The 15,826-nt window shown below is 49.9% G+C and overlaps 1 protein-coding gene across 1 annotated transcript; it reads left to right on the top strand.

Moving 5' to 3' along the window:
* Positions 1-672: 672 nt before the first annotated feature.
* On the top strand, positions 673-14,672 carry Nudc (nuclear distribution C, dynein complex regulator). Its single transcript, XM_034503608.2, has 8 exons — positions 673-869; positions 5,922-5,999; positions 11,406-11,609; positions 11,690-11,755; positions 12,615-12,926; positions 13,740-13,823; positions 13,917-14,035; positions 14,416-14,672. The coding sequence occupies exons 1-8, from the start codon at positions 789-791 to the stop codon at positions 14,465-14,467; spliced, it is 996 nt and encodes a 331-aa protein (XP_034359499.1). The 5' UTR covers positions 673-788; the 3' UTR covers positions 14,468-14,672.
* Positions 14,673-15,826: the final 1,154 nt, after the last annotated feature.

The raw sequence follows: 15,826 nt of genomic DNA on the forward strand, positions 1-15,826 counted from the left end.
CAGTATAGCACTCTCAGGTTTACAAAGTAATAAATAAATGCACACGTGGGTGCCGTGGGGAATCTTCAGGCGATACAAGCCTGAGATCTCAGTGCTTGGAGGTAAAGGCAGGCAGATCAGGAGTACAAGTTTGTTTTTGCCTTGGATACACCGGGCCTGTCTCAACAAGACAAGCCTCCGCTACCAACAGCAACAACAAAACAAAACCCAGAAAAACTAAGGATTTCCAGACAGTAATGGAAGAGTATTAATCCAAGTGCAAACAGTTTGTCAAGCTGTTTTACGCAAACTACAGTTTTGTGCTCTTTTCTTAAAAGTCTAGTGTTGTAAGATGGAGTAGGTTGTCCCTTTGGCGAGTGCTTTCTTCCTGAGTCTCAGTTGCGGCTTGTAGGAGGAGAAGGCTAACGGTACCACTTGATCAAAACTTCCAGCCCTCTTAAGATGTGAGCTCACAGCTTTCTAGAAAGCTCCTGGGTATCTGGTGACCATAGCAACTCAAGCCAAACTCTGCGGCCGCGAGCCCCGCCCACTGCTTTGGGGCCGCGCCTGTTGATTTGCTCTTCGGGTTAGCCAATGACCGGCGAAGCGGGTTGTGTTTCGGGAGCTCAGTGGGCACCGATGGGCAGGGAGGCGGGAAGAGAGCCGGGAAGGGCGGACCCGCACGGCCGGGCCCGTGCGTGTTTCCGGCTCCGCTGCGGAAGGCTAGCGAGGGGAACCGTTGGGCCCGAGCGAACCGTGCCGAGCGCGGGCATCGCAGAGCGCGAGTGCGGAGCTCGGAGCGCAGCACGATGGGAGGGGAGCAGGAGGAGGAGCGCTTCGACGGCATGCTGCTGGCCATGGCGCAGCAGCACGAGGGCGGCGTGCAGGAGGTAAACGACGTGGCCCGCGCCGCAGCCCTTCTCCGCGGATGGCCGAGACCTCCCCCACCCCGGCCGCGCGGGTTCCCGGGTCCCCGCGCCCCAGCTTCCGGTCTGCCCACCCGGCGGGTGAAGTCTCGCTCCAACGCGATCAGCGCCCAGCACCTAGCCCCCAAAAGCAATTTTCGTTGTCCTAGAGTGACCCCAGCGCTTCCGTACCCACTCCGCGCTCCACGCGTGTTTCTGCTTTCATTTTAATGGTTACTGTCTAGAGCATCCCTGGGCCGACTCTTCTAGATGTGATCTGCATCTTACCCAGAGTGGAGCCTGCCTATCAATACTGTGTAGGGTAGTGAGAGCCAGGGTGAGATTAGCACGTGGCCTCTTTATGCTTGCAAGTATACTGACTGAGGAAGTGAACTGGAGAACTGTAGGTTAAGCTTCCTCCTGGTCTAGCCTCGGTTGCCTAGTTTGTGAGGTGAAACTTAGGAATACCAGTTCCTGGTTTTTGCTTTTTCTTTTCTTGGGTCAGGGTCTTGCTCTGTATCCTTGGCTTGCTCAGAACTTGCTGTGTAGACCAAGTGACTTACAATTCAGAGTCATCCTTCTTCCTCTGTCTTCCAAGTGCGGAAACTTGGATGTGGGCCACCCTTCCTGTCATCTAGGTATTTGTCATTATCGTTTACCAGACACATAGTAAGACTGGGTCCTAGGGATGCAGACATGGACAGAGACCAGGCTTAGGCTTTGCCTTTGGGGAGTTCCTTGAGGATTTCTTGCTTTAAGAAATTATTATTTGTAGCCGGGTGTGCCTTTAATCTCAGCACTCGGAAGGGAGGTGGCTTTTCGAATTCGTGGTCAGCCTAGTCTACAGAACGAGTTCTAGAACAGCTAACAATTATTCTAGGACACAGAAACCTTGTCTCGTTAAAAAAAAAAAAAAAGCAAAAATTTATTATTATGTGTGTGTGTTTGTGTCAGGACAATTTTGGGGGCCAGTTCTCTTCTGCCACAGTGTCTGGGTTTTTAGGGTTGAGTTGGTAGGATTTTGAGGCAGTCACTTTTACTCAGTGACTCATCTTGCTGGTCCACAATGAACATTTCAAAAGTTTAATTCAATGCTGGATATGATGGTGCATGGGTGTAGTCCTGGCACTGGAGAGGACGAGGCAGGAGAATTGCTAGCCTTAGTTAGAGGCTAGCCTGGTCTTTATAGCAAGTTCTGAGCCAATCAGGGATATAATAGTAAGACCCACAGATAAAATAACCCCCAAGTAACCCATAGGTGGTGTTGAATGACCCAACCTAGTTCATATATAAACTAGTATGTAGTTTATGGTGTTGAATGACCCGACCTAGTTCATATATAAACTAGTATGTAGTTTATAAGACACAAAGATGAGCTGGCACCGGTGCCGGTATGTTGATTTTTTTTTTCCAACAGAAATCCTGGTAGATGTGGAAAAGCCTAAGGCAGTCTTCACAGAAATTCCATTCTATAAGCACATGAGGGTCAGAGAGTGACAGGCTTACCCCAAAGCCAGCCCTCAAGTCTGAGGAGAGTGGCTTGGGCCACTTGGGGATGGTCTTTCATTTAGTTTTCTTGTTTGTTTTTGAGACAGGTTTCTCTGTGTAGCCTGGCTGTCCTGGAACTCACTCTGTAGACCAGGCTGGCCTCGAACTCAGAGATCCGCCTGCCTCTGCCTCCTAAGGGCTAGGATTAAAGGCGGGTGCCACCACTGCTCAGCTACCATTTGGCTTTCCATTCTGTCTTAGTTAGAGGTGAGACTGGAAGAGCAGCTTGTGAGGAAAGGCTTTGCCTTTCTCCTGGTCCATAGAACAACAATTGATCATCAGAAGTAGTGAGGGCCAGAACTGGAGGGGGGCAGGCATTGCTTACTGCCTTGCTCCTTCCTCATGGCTTGTTGAGCCTTCTTTTTTATAGAACCCAGGGCCACCAGTCCAGGGATGGCACCACTCCCAATAGGCTGGGCTCTTCCGTCAATCACTCCTTTGAAAATGCTTTAGAGGCCCCACAGCCTGATCTTATGGAGGCATTTTCTCAACTGATGTTCCCTCCTTTCTAATGACTTTAGCTTGTGTCAAATTGACATAAAATTGGTCACTACGCATTCTAAGTCTTTTCTCTAGGTGCCTTTGTTGACCAAGGACTTCTAGATTCCTTGAAGTGGGAGAGCGTCTAATCTGCAAGTGTGAGCCTTCTTGTCTATGCGTCCCTTAAACTGACACAATACAAAAGTATTTGGGAGTGAGTTTACTTTGTTTCAGTGAATTTAAACTGTCTAGAAGTAGGGGTTGTACCCATTAGGATAAGATCTGGCTTCAGATTTAGAACACTGGCTGGGGCAAATAAGAGTTGTTGTGCTGCCTGGGGGCCAGGAATTTCCTGAGCGTAGACCTATCATAAACACTTGAGCTAAGACGAGCATTCGTTGCTCTGTGCTTCCTGTGGACATGACAGGACCATCTGCCTTATGCTTTTGCTTCTTATCTTTCCCACTGTGATGGGCCAAACCTGTAACCATAGGCCAAAAGAATCCCTTCCTCCTTAAGATGCCTTTCCCAGGTCTTCTGGTTTTTTGTTGTTTTTGTTGTTAGGTTGTTAGGGTTGTTGTTTTAAATCAGAGCACAGGGATAAATAACTAAACCAGCACTTCTGTGGGGGAAATGAGAAAGGTCCCACTGCATAGCTGAGGCTGAGGCTGTAAAGCCATGGTCCTTCTGCCTCAGCATTGGGATTATAGCCTGTGCCACCATGTGCAGTTATTCTCATTCGGAAAGTTATTTAGTTGGTTAATGCACACTTTGAATTCCAACACTTGGAAGGCAGAGGCGAGTGGGCCTGTCTTTCAGAGTCTGAGGCCAGTCTGGAAGGTAGCAGCGCTCTGAGAGATGGCTGAGTTCAGTGCACATCCTCCTCTTCTGAGGACCTGAGTTTGATTCCTAGCACCACCTAATTCCAGCGTCAGGGGACTCCTACGCTGGCCTTTGATCCGAATAAAGTCTGAGGATTTAACCCTGCAGCGTTACAAAGTTAGGAACATCTATAGCCAAGTCCCTGGCAGAGCTTAGCTCCTGCTCAGCCGTAGCCCACGGCAACTTTCCTGTCTGGAAGGCAGGGTCACCCCACTCAACCTTTGGTCCACCAGTCCTAACTTCTAGTTACTTAGCTAGGATTGTTATTACTAATGAGATGAATCTCTTGTATCCCAGGCTGGCCTCCAGTCTCCCAGTCTTGCCTTTAAGTGCTAGGATTATAGACGTTCACCAGTTCACCATTGTGCTTGGCTTTATGAGTTGCTGGGATACCGAGGCTTCAAGCATGCTGGGCAAGCACTCTGCCTGGGGCAGGGAGGTGGAGGGAGTGGTTCTTCCTTCTGCTATGTGGATTCTGGGAATGGACTGGGTACCACTGAGCCATCTCAACTGATTCTTTGTTTTTGTAGGATGATGTCATAACTCAGGATGCCTGCAATTTGCCATGTAGCTAAGGTTAGCCTTGAACTGGTTCCTGCCTTAGCTTCCTTATGCTGGGGTTATAGACCTCTGCCACACTTCTTTGTTTGAGACAGGGTCTCACTAGCCTTTGTCAGTATAGAACTCTCAGTATTCAAGTTTAAGACCAGGCTGCCCTTGAACTTAGAGATTCCCACCTGCCTTCCAAATGCTGGATTTAAAGTGTGTGCTACCATGTCTGTCCTTCTGCACTCTTGATACTTCAGGCTGTTCTTGAACTTGGAGTCCTCTGGCCTCTCTTGTGTACTTGAGAGGAAGGACCCCATAGCCAGCATCTCTTTTCCCCCAACTCCTTTCGAGACTGGGTTTCTCTGTGTAGTCCTGGCTGTCCTGGAATTTGGTCTGTAGATCAGGCTGTCTGGAACTGAGGGATTTGATTGCCTCTGCCTCCTTAGACTGGGATTAAAGGTGTGTGCTACCATCATTCAGCTTCATGCCCAGCTTTTTTTTTTTTTTTTTTTTTTTTTTTTTTCAAGACAGGGTTTCTCTGTGTAGCCCTGGCTGTCCTGGAACTCACTCTGTAGACCAGGCTGGCCTCGAACTCAGGAATCTGCCTCCCAAGTGCTGGGATTAAAGGTGTGCACCACCACCACCCGGCCATTCCCAGCTTTTAAAAAATTAAATTTTATTTTATTTTTGAGACCAGGTCTCATGTAGCCTCGGCTAGTCTTGACCGACTTCTACTTTTGACCCAATTGTTAGATGGCAGGCATGCACCACGCTGTGTAGCTCACAACCCAGTTTTTTGTTTTTAAATTTTATTTATTTGGTGTGTATTCGGGATTGTGTGTGTGTGTGTATGTGGGGGTTGTGTGTGTATGTGGGGGGGTGTGCATGTGTGTGGGTTGCGTGTGTGTGGGGGGGGAGGGGTTGTGTGCATGTGGGGGGTTGTGTGTGTATATGAGGGTTGTGTGTATTTATGTGGGTGTGTGCATGTGGGGGGTTATGTGTGCATGTGTGTGTATGTGGGGGTTGTGTGCATGTGTGTGGGGGGTTGTGTGTGCATGTGTGTGTGGGTTTGTGTGTGCATGTGTGTGTATGTGGGGTGTGGGGATTGTGTGCATGTGTGTGGGGGGTTGTGTGTGCATGTGTGTGTATGTGGGGTGTGGGGTTGTGTGCCACAGCTTGTGTGTGGAGGTTGGATGATAACTTTCAGGAGTTGTTCCTTTCCACTGTGGTTTTGGGTAATGGAACTCAGGTTGTCAGACTTGCACATTCCTTCCCATCGAGTCATCTGTGGGCCTTTTGATGGCTTTCCTGTCTGGCGATGAAGGCTTGGTCCAGGCAGTTCAAATCACAGATGCAAAGGAAGCGTTGTCTGGCGGTTTAGCACCGCTGTGAAGGTGGACATGTATACGTACACACAAGATGAGCGGACTTCAGGGGCCTGCGGGAGGCCGGCTGCTCAGCTGGGAGGTGCAGAGTAAAATGCTCAGGTTCAAATTCTCCCCTAAACTGGGGAGTTGTCTGGAGTTGAGGGCCTCCATCCTGAGCCCCAGGGCCTCAGCCTCCTCCTCTGTCTTTCAGCTTGTGAACACCTTCTTCAGCTTCCTTCGACGCAAAACAGACTTTTTTATTGGAGGAGAAGAGGGGATGGCAGAGAAGGTGAGTGCTGGGGACCCCTTTTCCTCGGGCGGGTCTGGAAAGCTCAGCTGGCCTTCCCAGGCTGCAGCAGGATAGGGCTGGGGAAGGGAATGCCATGACGTCCACCCACTCCATCCTTTTTCCATGAGTTTTCTGTGGTTCTTGACCAGCTTAATGATGTCAGCCATCCCATTTTATGGAAGAGGAAATTGGCTCAGGGATGCTTTACATTCTGCAAAGTCTTGAGCTGCACTGTAAGAGAAACACTGGAGACGAGTTTGCTATAGGCTTGTCTTATGTCCTGACTCACACTCCACCCCACAAGGCTTTTACTAGTTATCTTGTGGCAAGAGTTGACAGAGAGTAAAATGTGAAGCTTAAAACCAGGCATGGTGATACATGGCTTAGCACTGAATTTGAGGTCACCCTGAGCTATAGTATGAGATCCCATCTCAAAAAAGAAAGCAAAAATTAAAAAATTACAAGCACAATACCTCAGACCTATAATCTCAGCATGCAGGAGGCAATTGTACAAGACTAGGAGTTGGGTCATCCTTGGCTATATAGTCACCCTGGGGTATATCACTAGATCCTGTGTCAGACAGCTTTACTACCCCTTTTCCCTCAAGTCACAGTGAGCTCCTGCCTCAGACTCATTACAGTGGTTCCCGTGGGAAACAAACAAAACAAAACAGGAAATCTGTGGTGCTACATACGGTTCCAGGGCAGGCTGAGGCAGGAGCATGGCTAAAGCCTTCGTGTTTGAGGCTAGCCAGGTACACTTAAAAAGGAGATAGGAGGGCTGGAGAGATGGCTCAGTGGTTAAGAGCACTGACTGCTCTTCCGGAGGTCCTGAGTTCAATTCCCAGCAACCACATGGTGGCTCACAACCCTCTGTAATGGGATCTGATGCCCTCTTATCGGGTGTTTGAAGACAGCTGCAGTGGACTTACATATAACAAATAAATAAAAACCTTTGGGCCGGAGCGAGTGGGGCTGGAGTGAGCGGGAGAAGGGAAGGGAAAATACAGAGATAGGAACAACAGGAACTAAGTGTTGACAAAGATGTGCAGAGGTTGAAATCCCTGGACCCAGTTGATGGCAATGTCAGGGCGGCTCCTCGAGTATAAAAATAGAATTACCATACACAATAGTCCGTTTCTGGACAAATTGGGAAGACTTGCTTCCACGCGCCTGTGATCCTGATAACATCATTCAGAATAGACATGGGTGGGAGGGGCCTGGGGAGAAGGCTCTGTAAGAGGCAGTGGCAGCAGAGGGGCTCAGTTTCTCCCAGCATCCATTTCAGGTAAGCTCACTGTTGCCTGTAACCAGCTAGAGAGGATCCGATGCTTGCACTCAGGTGAGCACACCAGCACAGAGGTGTTACAGAGAAGTAAGTGGTGAGAGAGCCTGTCTACATGGCCCTGGCTGACTTGGCACTCACTATGGAGACCAGGCTGGGCTCCAAGTCAGACTCCACCTGCCTCTGCCTCCTAAGTGCCCAGGGTGAGATGTTAAAAAGCCCAGTCCTTTGACATGCTCCTCATGTCTAATAGGAACCTAGACTCAGGACTTCGCTGAGACTCAGCTCATTGGACGGACTGACCTTGCGGGAGTGCTTTTTCTATAGTCTCGATTTTCAGTTTTATTGTAAAGCACTCAGGAGGCAGAGGCAGGAGGCTCTCTTGGGTTTGAGAGCAGCCTGGTTTATGTAGTGAGTTCCAGAGCAGTTAGGCGTGCATGCACTTGTACACACAGCGATACAGAAGCAGAGTGCAGGAGGGTGTGGTGCTTCTTTGGGCTCTCTGGGCTTGTGCTTCACCTCAAGATCTTCATGTTCAGGAACTAGAAGTGTTTTAGATTGCATTGTTGGGGATTTGGTGGGGGTTTAATTGAATAAGCTACTAAACCATTGGCTGCTCCTCCTCAGTCTGCAGGTTCTTCCCATGCCTTCTTGTGCTGGGGAGTGGGCACTTCAGATCCAGCCCTCAGCTCCTGCTGAGTCTTCCTAGTAACCAGCCCATCCTGAGCTATGATACAGGGTTCTAATTGACATGGTTTCCGTCCAATATAAGATGTTCCCATCAGGGCCGGGCGGTGGTGGCGCACGCCTTTAATCCCAGCACTTGGGAGGCAGAGGCAGGCAGATTTCTGAGTTCGAGGCCAGCCTGGTCTACCGAGTGAGTTCCAGGACAGCCAAGGCTATACAGAGAAACCCTGTCTCGAAAAACCAAAAAAAAAAAAAAAAAAAAATGTTCCCATCAGTCTAGAAGTATGAAGGACTTAGGAGACTTGGTTTCTTACTAGAGCTCATGCCCCCTAGTGGGTGTAGTGTTTCTTTGCTCTGCATATTTGGGGGATGCTGACAGCTAGACCTCCAGGCTTGCTGTTTCCTTTTTTCTCTCTAAAACTGGATAGTCAGTGTTTCTCTGTAGCATGTGCTGCCTGCTGCTCAGTGGTGCTCTGTCATTCCTTATCTGTAGACGTCTCACTAACCATTTGCTTCTGTGGAGAGGCTGTGCAGGAAGAGCCCAGACTCACTGCTGTCAGAATAATGAATAATTACGAGTGTGTTTTCAAGGTGACCCATGCGGTGGGGTTTTCCTCCACTGTTAAAACTCGTGGGCTTGAGTAAAGGTGCACCAGGGTTGTTACCAGGTCAGTCAAGAGGGAAGCCTGTGTCATCGGACATGCCGGTTTGGCTTTCGATGTCTGTGTGAGACTGCATATCAGCACGAGTGCCAGGCCCGTGTAAAGAGACGCTGTCAGCCTGTCGGGAGCGTGTCATGCTTTCCCGAGTCCCTCTGTCTAGATAAGGTGAGCCTCACCTCCTCCTCTGTCTTTGTCAGTGAAGGATCCTAAGTTTTGGTCATTTTGTTATTTTTGTGTGTGGAACTGGGGACTAACCCTTAGGGCCTTACCCCACCCCAGACAGAGTCTTGATTTATATAGGGCATAGTTAACCTCAGACTCGAGACTTCCTGCCTTTGCCCTCTGAGGGCGGGGTTACAGGAGTGAGCTGTCACACTCTGCTGTGCCACTGATTTTTTTTTAATAAAAATTATTTAAATTCTATAAATGTTTGAATTAGCATAATAAGAAATGTTTTGTAAAATAATTCTATGTTCAGAAAAATGGTTGAGGTGTTTGAGATGCTGCAAAGAGAGTTGAGGGGGATCTAGCTTTGGGGGCGGGGTGTGAGGCATGGCCTTCATCCTTTCCCTCAGGAAGGAAAGTGCTGCTGACAGCAGGGTGAGCTGCAATTCTGGGCCTTGTTCTTCAGAAGATGGGGAGCTTGACTTGGTGAGAAATAGAAAAGGTGGCCTGAAAGCCACAGTGGGGTGAGGCTAGCCCAAAGAATAAGGTTGGCCCAAGTAAAGGAAACAAACAGCAAATGCAGAGCTGTGGTAGTTAGTTAGTCAAAGAAAAAGTTACACACGCCACACAAACCCACGCTCCAGCTAGGGGTGAGCAGTGTACTCTGCACACAGTAGGTCTGACCTTACGGGCTGAGAAAGAAGAGTCAAAGTCAGCAAGGGGCAGGCCAAACAGAAGGACCTGGGCAGATCCTGAGTGTCCTAGGCTGCAGGCAGGGAAGAGGGGGCCATGCTGTGTGGGGCTGCCAACTCTGTGCCTTCCCCACCCCAACTCTAGGCGTTCCCTAGCTGGGGCCTATGGGACAGTTTAGACGTTGAGAAAGGGCAGAGGCCTGGTCTGCCATTCCAACCCAGGCTGGGAAAGAGAGGGAGATTGGTCAGGTGGAGCTAGAAGACAGAATCAACAGGACCCACCCTTGAGCGTCCCTGATCGGACGAATTCCCGTTGTCCACTGCTTGAATGTGTTGCTAACCCTGAGTGTGTCAGGGTCGGGTTCTTGTGCTTTTGGGTTGTCTTTAAGTGTGGTCTGACCTGCCAGACTGGTGGAACCATTCTTGTCCCTGTCAGCTCAGTAAAGAAAACTCGTATGCTCGACCACCAGGCCCAGCTTTTCCTCCTGCCAGCGTGTAGCTCCTAACAGTGTGTCAGGACTGAAGCTTGACTCCATGACCTCCACGGCTTCTGCCTAGGCCACCGCTAGTGTGTTCTTTGGTGGGAGGGGCCTGGGAAGAAGGGTCAGAGGCTGCTCTAGTTGGCCTTGACTTTGCCCAGTAGCTCTTCTCTGCCCTCTTCACCTCCTGGGGCTAGGAAGTAATAGGACGAGTGGGTTGTGACATGATTTGTGGGACTGGAAGGGGGGGGGCTTGCTCCTGCCCCTCCTTGCCCACTGCTTGTCAAATGGCTCGAGTTCAAGGGCCCCATGATTACAAGCTGGGGACGAGGCTCTGCTGCAGTTGCTTCATGCCCTCTGTTTCTCTCCACAGCAGATGGCTCTGAGTGCCTCAGTTAGTTCCCTCACTCCCATCATCCCCTTATTTATGGGGACACTTGGATGTCTTTTACCTTTACAGTCTGAAGCTCTTGGTGTGGCATGGGACTGGGGGCTGGGAGTGACGGTTGGAAGGGTCGCAGGTGAATGAGAGTCTGGGGTGTTTGGCAGAACCTTGGGTGTGGGAAGCCAATAGGTGACTTCTGTGACTTCTCCCAGCAGCTTAGGTACAGAGGTGCTTCAGAGATAGCGGTTTATTGAGCACTGGTCACTTGAGTGTGTGCTTTGTTTCAAGTGCTGGAAGCCACAAAGTTCCATTTTCCAAGTCTGTTCAGAGTTAGCTGAAGGTGAAACTTGAGACATTTATGCTGGTTCTGGAGGCTGGCCAGTGAGTAAGGCAAAAACCTCATTCTAGTGAGAACAGCATAGGCCCAGGATGCATTTAGAGAGAAATGACTCAGGGTCAAACTCAAGATCCAGGACAGGTGCTATGTAGTCAAAGCATCATGGGAGCTTGCTCAGTGGATGTGAAAGGACTTGAAATCGGAGGCTCTCAGGTTAGGGATAAACCTAGCTTCTTCTCTTGGGAGGGTCTAACCTGCTGATTCTGGTTGTGAATTTTGTTTTGTTTTGTTTTGTTTTTGTTTTCGAGACAGGGTTTCTCTGTGTAGCCCTGGCTGTCCTGGAACTCACTCTGTAGACCAGGCTGGCCTGGAACTCAGAAATCCGCCTGTCTCCCAAGTGCTGGGATTAAAGGCATGCGCCACCACTGCCTGGCTCTGGCTGTGAATTTAAGTGCTGCCATCTGGAGTTATATGCCAAGATGGATGCAGGCAGGAAGAGGCAGTCAGAGAACAGAAGTACGGACTGGGTGCTTAGGGAAGGCTTCCTGGAGGGGCCGAGCTTGAGTTGCATTTGTAACAGGAGCTTCTAGGAGCGGGTCCTCTCCAGTGTGCACTGTTGGACCTGGCCGCAATTGTAACACAGGAGTAGGCAATTTTCTGTCCCTAGGCTTTAAGACACTGTCCCTACCTACTCTGATGCTTTCCTGTCCTCAGCTTATCACACAGACTTTTAACCACCACAACCAGCTGGCACAGAAGGCCCGGAGAGAGAAGCGAGCTCGGCAGGAGACTGAGCGTCGGGAGAAGGCAGAGCGGGCAGCCAGGCTGGCCAAGGAGGCCAAGGCAGAGGCCCCCGGGCCACAGATCAAGGAGCTGACTGATGAGGAGGCAGAGCGACTGCAACAGGAGATTGACCAGGTGAGGCCGGGCTTCCACCCCCACCCCGACTGCATTGCCCGGGAGGTAGGACTTTATTCCAACTCTGCCCTTTGCCACAGAAAAAGGATGCAGAGGATCAGGAGGTCCAGCTCAAGAATGGCAGTCTTGACTCGACAGGAAAGCAGGTAAGAGACTAGCAGGGCCTGGGCATCGGCTTCCTCCCTTCAGCAAAATTCCCTCCTCACCCTTCCTGTCCCCAGCCTTGGGACCCTTCCATACTGCAAAGCCCCACTCCAAAGACATGGGAAACAGTAGAACAGAGCCAGTACGGTGGCCATGATGATAACTTAGCACTTGGTGGGCTGAGGCAAAAAGATTGACACAAATTTGTGCTCTATGGTGAGAACCTATCTCAGTAGACATTAAAACAGTATTTTCTTATAACCCAGGCATAAGCCTTTAATCCCAGCACTCACATGGTAGAGGCGAGTGGATCTCTGCGTTCCAGGATGGCCAGGGCTATGTAGAGGGAGGTGGGGGTGGGGGTGGTGGTGGTAATAGTAGTAATATACTGTCTTCAATAATAATAGCAACAACAATAACAATAACACTTTCTGATAACCCTACTGGCCTTAATCCTGGGACAAGAAAACTCACAAGTGGGTTGAAAAGATGATTCAGTAGTTAGGACCCTGGTTTGGTTCTCAGCACCCATGTGGTGGCTCACAACGGTCTCTAACTCCAGTTCTAGGGGTCTTCTGAATTCTGTAGGTACCAGGTATGACACAGTGCAGAATACTCATCTACTTGACATATTTATTAAAGTGCCCCTGAGTCAGAGGCACCATGAAAAGTGGGCTGAGGGGTGAGCCCTTCTGGCACATCGCAACCTGTTTTTACCTTTGGTTCCCAGTGGCCTAGGGTGTGTAGGTCTGCCATGCCTAGCTTGCTTTCTTGTGGCTGTCATGTCTAGCGGTAGTGCTGGACCTGGGCTGGTGGAGTCTGCTCTGTCAGGGAAGTCACTGAGCTTTCCTGACTGAGCAGGATGCTGAGGAGGAGGAAGACGAGGATGAGAAGGACAAAGGGAAGCTGAAGCCCAACCTAGGCAATGGGGCTGACCTGCCCAACTACCGCTGGACCCAGACCCTGTCGGAACTGGATTTGGCAGTGCCCTTCCGAGTCAGCTTCCGGCTGAAGGGAAAGGATGTGGTGGTGGACATCCAGCGGCGGCATCTCCGGGTGGGCCTCAAAGGACAGCCGCCAGTGATTGATGGGGAGCTCTACAATGAAGTAAAGGTGGAGGAGAGCTCATGGCTCATCGAGGATGGCAAGGTGGTGACAGTGCATCTGGAGAAGGTATGGGTGGTCCATCCTGCCTGGGTGCTGACTCCCACTGACTGTGCTTCAAGCCTTGTTGGCTCATTCCTCACTCTGCTCTTTAAGTCAGGAAATAGCTACGGTTTACCTGTGTGCTTTGCTTGGGGTGGGGTGGGCAGAGTCAGGGTTGAGTAATTTTGTATGCCAAGCCTAGTCCTTTCCATCAGCTTGCACATGGGTTCTGTTCCACACATGCCTGATCGCCTGCTGTGCCAGGCACAGTTCTAAGGACTAGAGAAAGAACAGCAGACAAAATGTAGAGAAATCTGCTCCCAGAGAGCCCACATGTCTCCCACTTTGCCTTCTTAGAGATGAGATATTTACTCCTAGGTGTCTGGAAAGAGCCGAGGCTCATGGACACTTCTCTGGCACAGAAGGTGCCAGAAGCTTTTTAGCTGCAGCTCACTGGCCTCTGGCCTGGTATTTGATTTTCTTCCCAGCCAGAATCTCCTTTCTTGTTCTTTGCTTTTTTTTTTTTTTTTCTTTGTTTACTTGCAATGCCTTAAGGTCCAGTTGTTACTCTAGCTTCTCTCCTTCCAGCCGAGTGACCACGCTGCAGGTTTTCTTGCCCCAGTTGATTGATTTGCAACTGTTGGCCACTGTGTGTGTCTTCCCCAGCTGCTGGGCGGGCAGAAGTCTGGTTCTTCTGTACTCCTGGTCCCAATACAGGCCTGCAGGGGACTTTTCTATAAGATGTGGATGGGAGAGAGTTTAGCTCTAAAAGGGTTGAGCTGTAGTTCCTAGGTCATCAAGTGGGTTCTCCTTCCCCATGGATCTCTTCCTTCTCCTTAGATTAATAAGATGGAATGGTGGAACCGCTTGGTTACCAGTGACCCCGAAATCAATACCAAGAAGATTAACCCTGAGAACTCCAAGGTGAGTCCTGGTTGGCTTAGGGAAGCTTTTCTGTGTAGTTCCAGGGGTGGGCAGGCCAGTGCTGTACTCATTCTTCTCCCTGCCTGTCCCTAGCTGTCAGACCTGGACAGTGAGACTCGCAGCATGGTGGAAAAGATGATGTATGACCAGAGGCAGAAGTCCATGGGCTTGCCCACCTCTGATGAGCAGAAGAAACAGGAAATCCTGAAAAAGTAAGCAACTCGGGGATGAGGAGGATTTCTGGGGGCTTAGACCTGGGTGACAGCTGTGTACCACTAAATGGGACTTCAGACTGCCCCCTGCCCACTTGCAGCACAAACTAGCCAAGTTTGTGGTTCTGTCTTGGCTTGTGTACTGTCACCTCCAGGACAAGGCTACCTTAGGAGTAGGAAGCAATAGCTAACAGGCAGTTGTTGCCACCTGCTGGAACCTGGTGCTACTGCTGGTACTTGCCTTTCTGGCCTAAGGGCTCAAATGCAGGCATGGCTCCAGGTTTTTCAGGGTTCTGAGGAGGTCAGGCCCAGTGTCAGGAACTAGGGTAGCTTGGGGCTGAGGGACAGCTGAGATCACTTTTTCTACTTCTGCTTTCCAGGTTCATGGATCAGCACCCAGAGATGGATTTCTCCAAGGCCAAATTCAACTAGCTCCCGTTTGCCTTCCTGAACTCCTGCAGTTGAGCCCCTAGCCACTCAACTTCCTTTCCTGGGATCTGGGAACCTTAGGGCTGGCGCAGGCATGAGACTTCCCAGGCGTGTGAGCTCCAGGGATTCACTGGAGAAGGGCTGGGTCTTAGGGGTCTTGTCCTCGCCATTGATCCTGTTACACATTAAAACTACCCTCTTCCACCTACGTTCCCCCGTCTAGACCCTCTGTGGCTGCTGCTGGGAGCTGGGATTGTGGCTTCTAGCCCTGAGTGATGTATAACATTCTACCTACTAGGTTAGGTTCTTGGGTCTCGGGATCTGTTTCTCCTGACTTTAGGGAGGATTATGACAAGGGATTTAAGTTTTAATTTACATTGTATGTGTACTTGTGAATATATATATATTTTAGCATGTGCATGAAGTTCATAAGACAGCTTCCTGGGTCAGTTCTCTTCATGCTTACATGGGTTCTGGGGATGGAACTAGATGGTGAGGCTCATCCAAGTGCCTTCCCACTGAGCCACCCTACCTCACATGTGTGGTTCTAAGCAAAGGTGAGTCTGGCTACAGATTCCCATTAGACATCAGAAGCCAAGTTCCAGAATTAAGTATTCAGACTGGACTGTGCCAGAGCCAGGAGAATAATAAAGCTGGTGACACGGCCTAGGAGCGGGAGGGTACGGTCCAGTAGAGCCACACTATTTGTCTTCACCTGTTCTCAGAGCCACACAGTAAAGGGTCAAGGAGGTGCTTCTGCTCAGATCTGGCCCTTGGAGCGTCTGCTTCCACCAAAGGGTCGGGCCATTGAATGCAGAGGTGATACAGGCTAAAGTTAACTACCCAACTGTTCTGATAGAGCTTTTTCTGGAAATGGAAACAACTTCACAAAGCTGTTGGGAAATTGGCTTTTAGGGCAAGGCTAGAATTTAAGGACTATTAAGTCTCAATTCTGATTTCCTCTGTCCTACAGCATTTTCCTTTAAAAAAAAATGTAATCAATTTATTTAATGAGAATGGATGTTTTGCCTGGTGTGTGCAGTGGTCAGAAGGGGGTGGGATTACCTGGAAATGGAGTTAGGGACGGTTGTGAGCCACCATGGGATGCTGAGAACATAGGTTATCCTGTAAGAACTAAGTAAACTAGCAAACCAGTCACTGTTACACACCCCCCCCCCCCCCTTTTGAGGCAGGTCTTGGTATACATCCCTGGTTAGCCTTGAATTCAAAGAGTAGACCAGGTTGGCCTTGAACTCAGCAATCCTCTTATTAGTATTCTTGGTGGGATTACAGGTGAACAGCATCACACCCTTCTTGCAGTGCTGGAAATCAATGTAGGAGCCCACACATGTTAGGCAGCAC

The sequence above is a fragment of the Arvicanthis niloticus genome, chromosome 5, assembly GCF_011762505.2.
Source record: "Arvicanthis niloticus isolate mArvNil1 chromosome 5, mArvNil1.pat.X, whole genome shotgun sequence".
NCBI lineage: Eukaryota > Metazoa > Chordata > Mammalia > Rodentia > Muridae > Arvicanthis > Arvicanthis niloticus.

Excerpts from the sequence above, each read along its gene's own strand:
- Nudc (XM_034503608.2), top strand. The coding sequence starts at position 789 with ATGGGAGGGGAGCAGGAGGAGGAGCGCTTCGACGGCATGCTGCTGGCC. Across the intron at positions 6,000-11,405 it reads AAGAGGGGATGGCAGAGAAG|CTTATCACACAGACTTTTAA; the intron begins GTGAGTGCTGGG and ends TCCTGTCCTCAG. Across the intron at positions 14,036-14,415 it reads AAACAGGAAATCCTGAAAAA|GTTCATGGATCAGCACCCAG; the intron begins GTAAGCAACTCG and ends TCTGCTTTCCAG.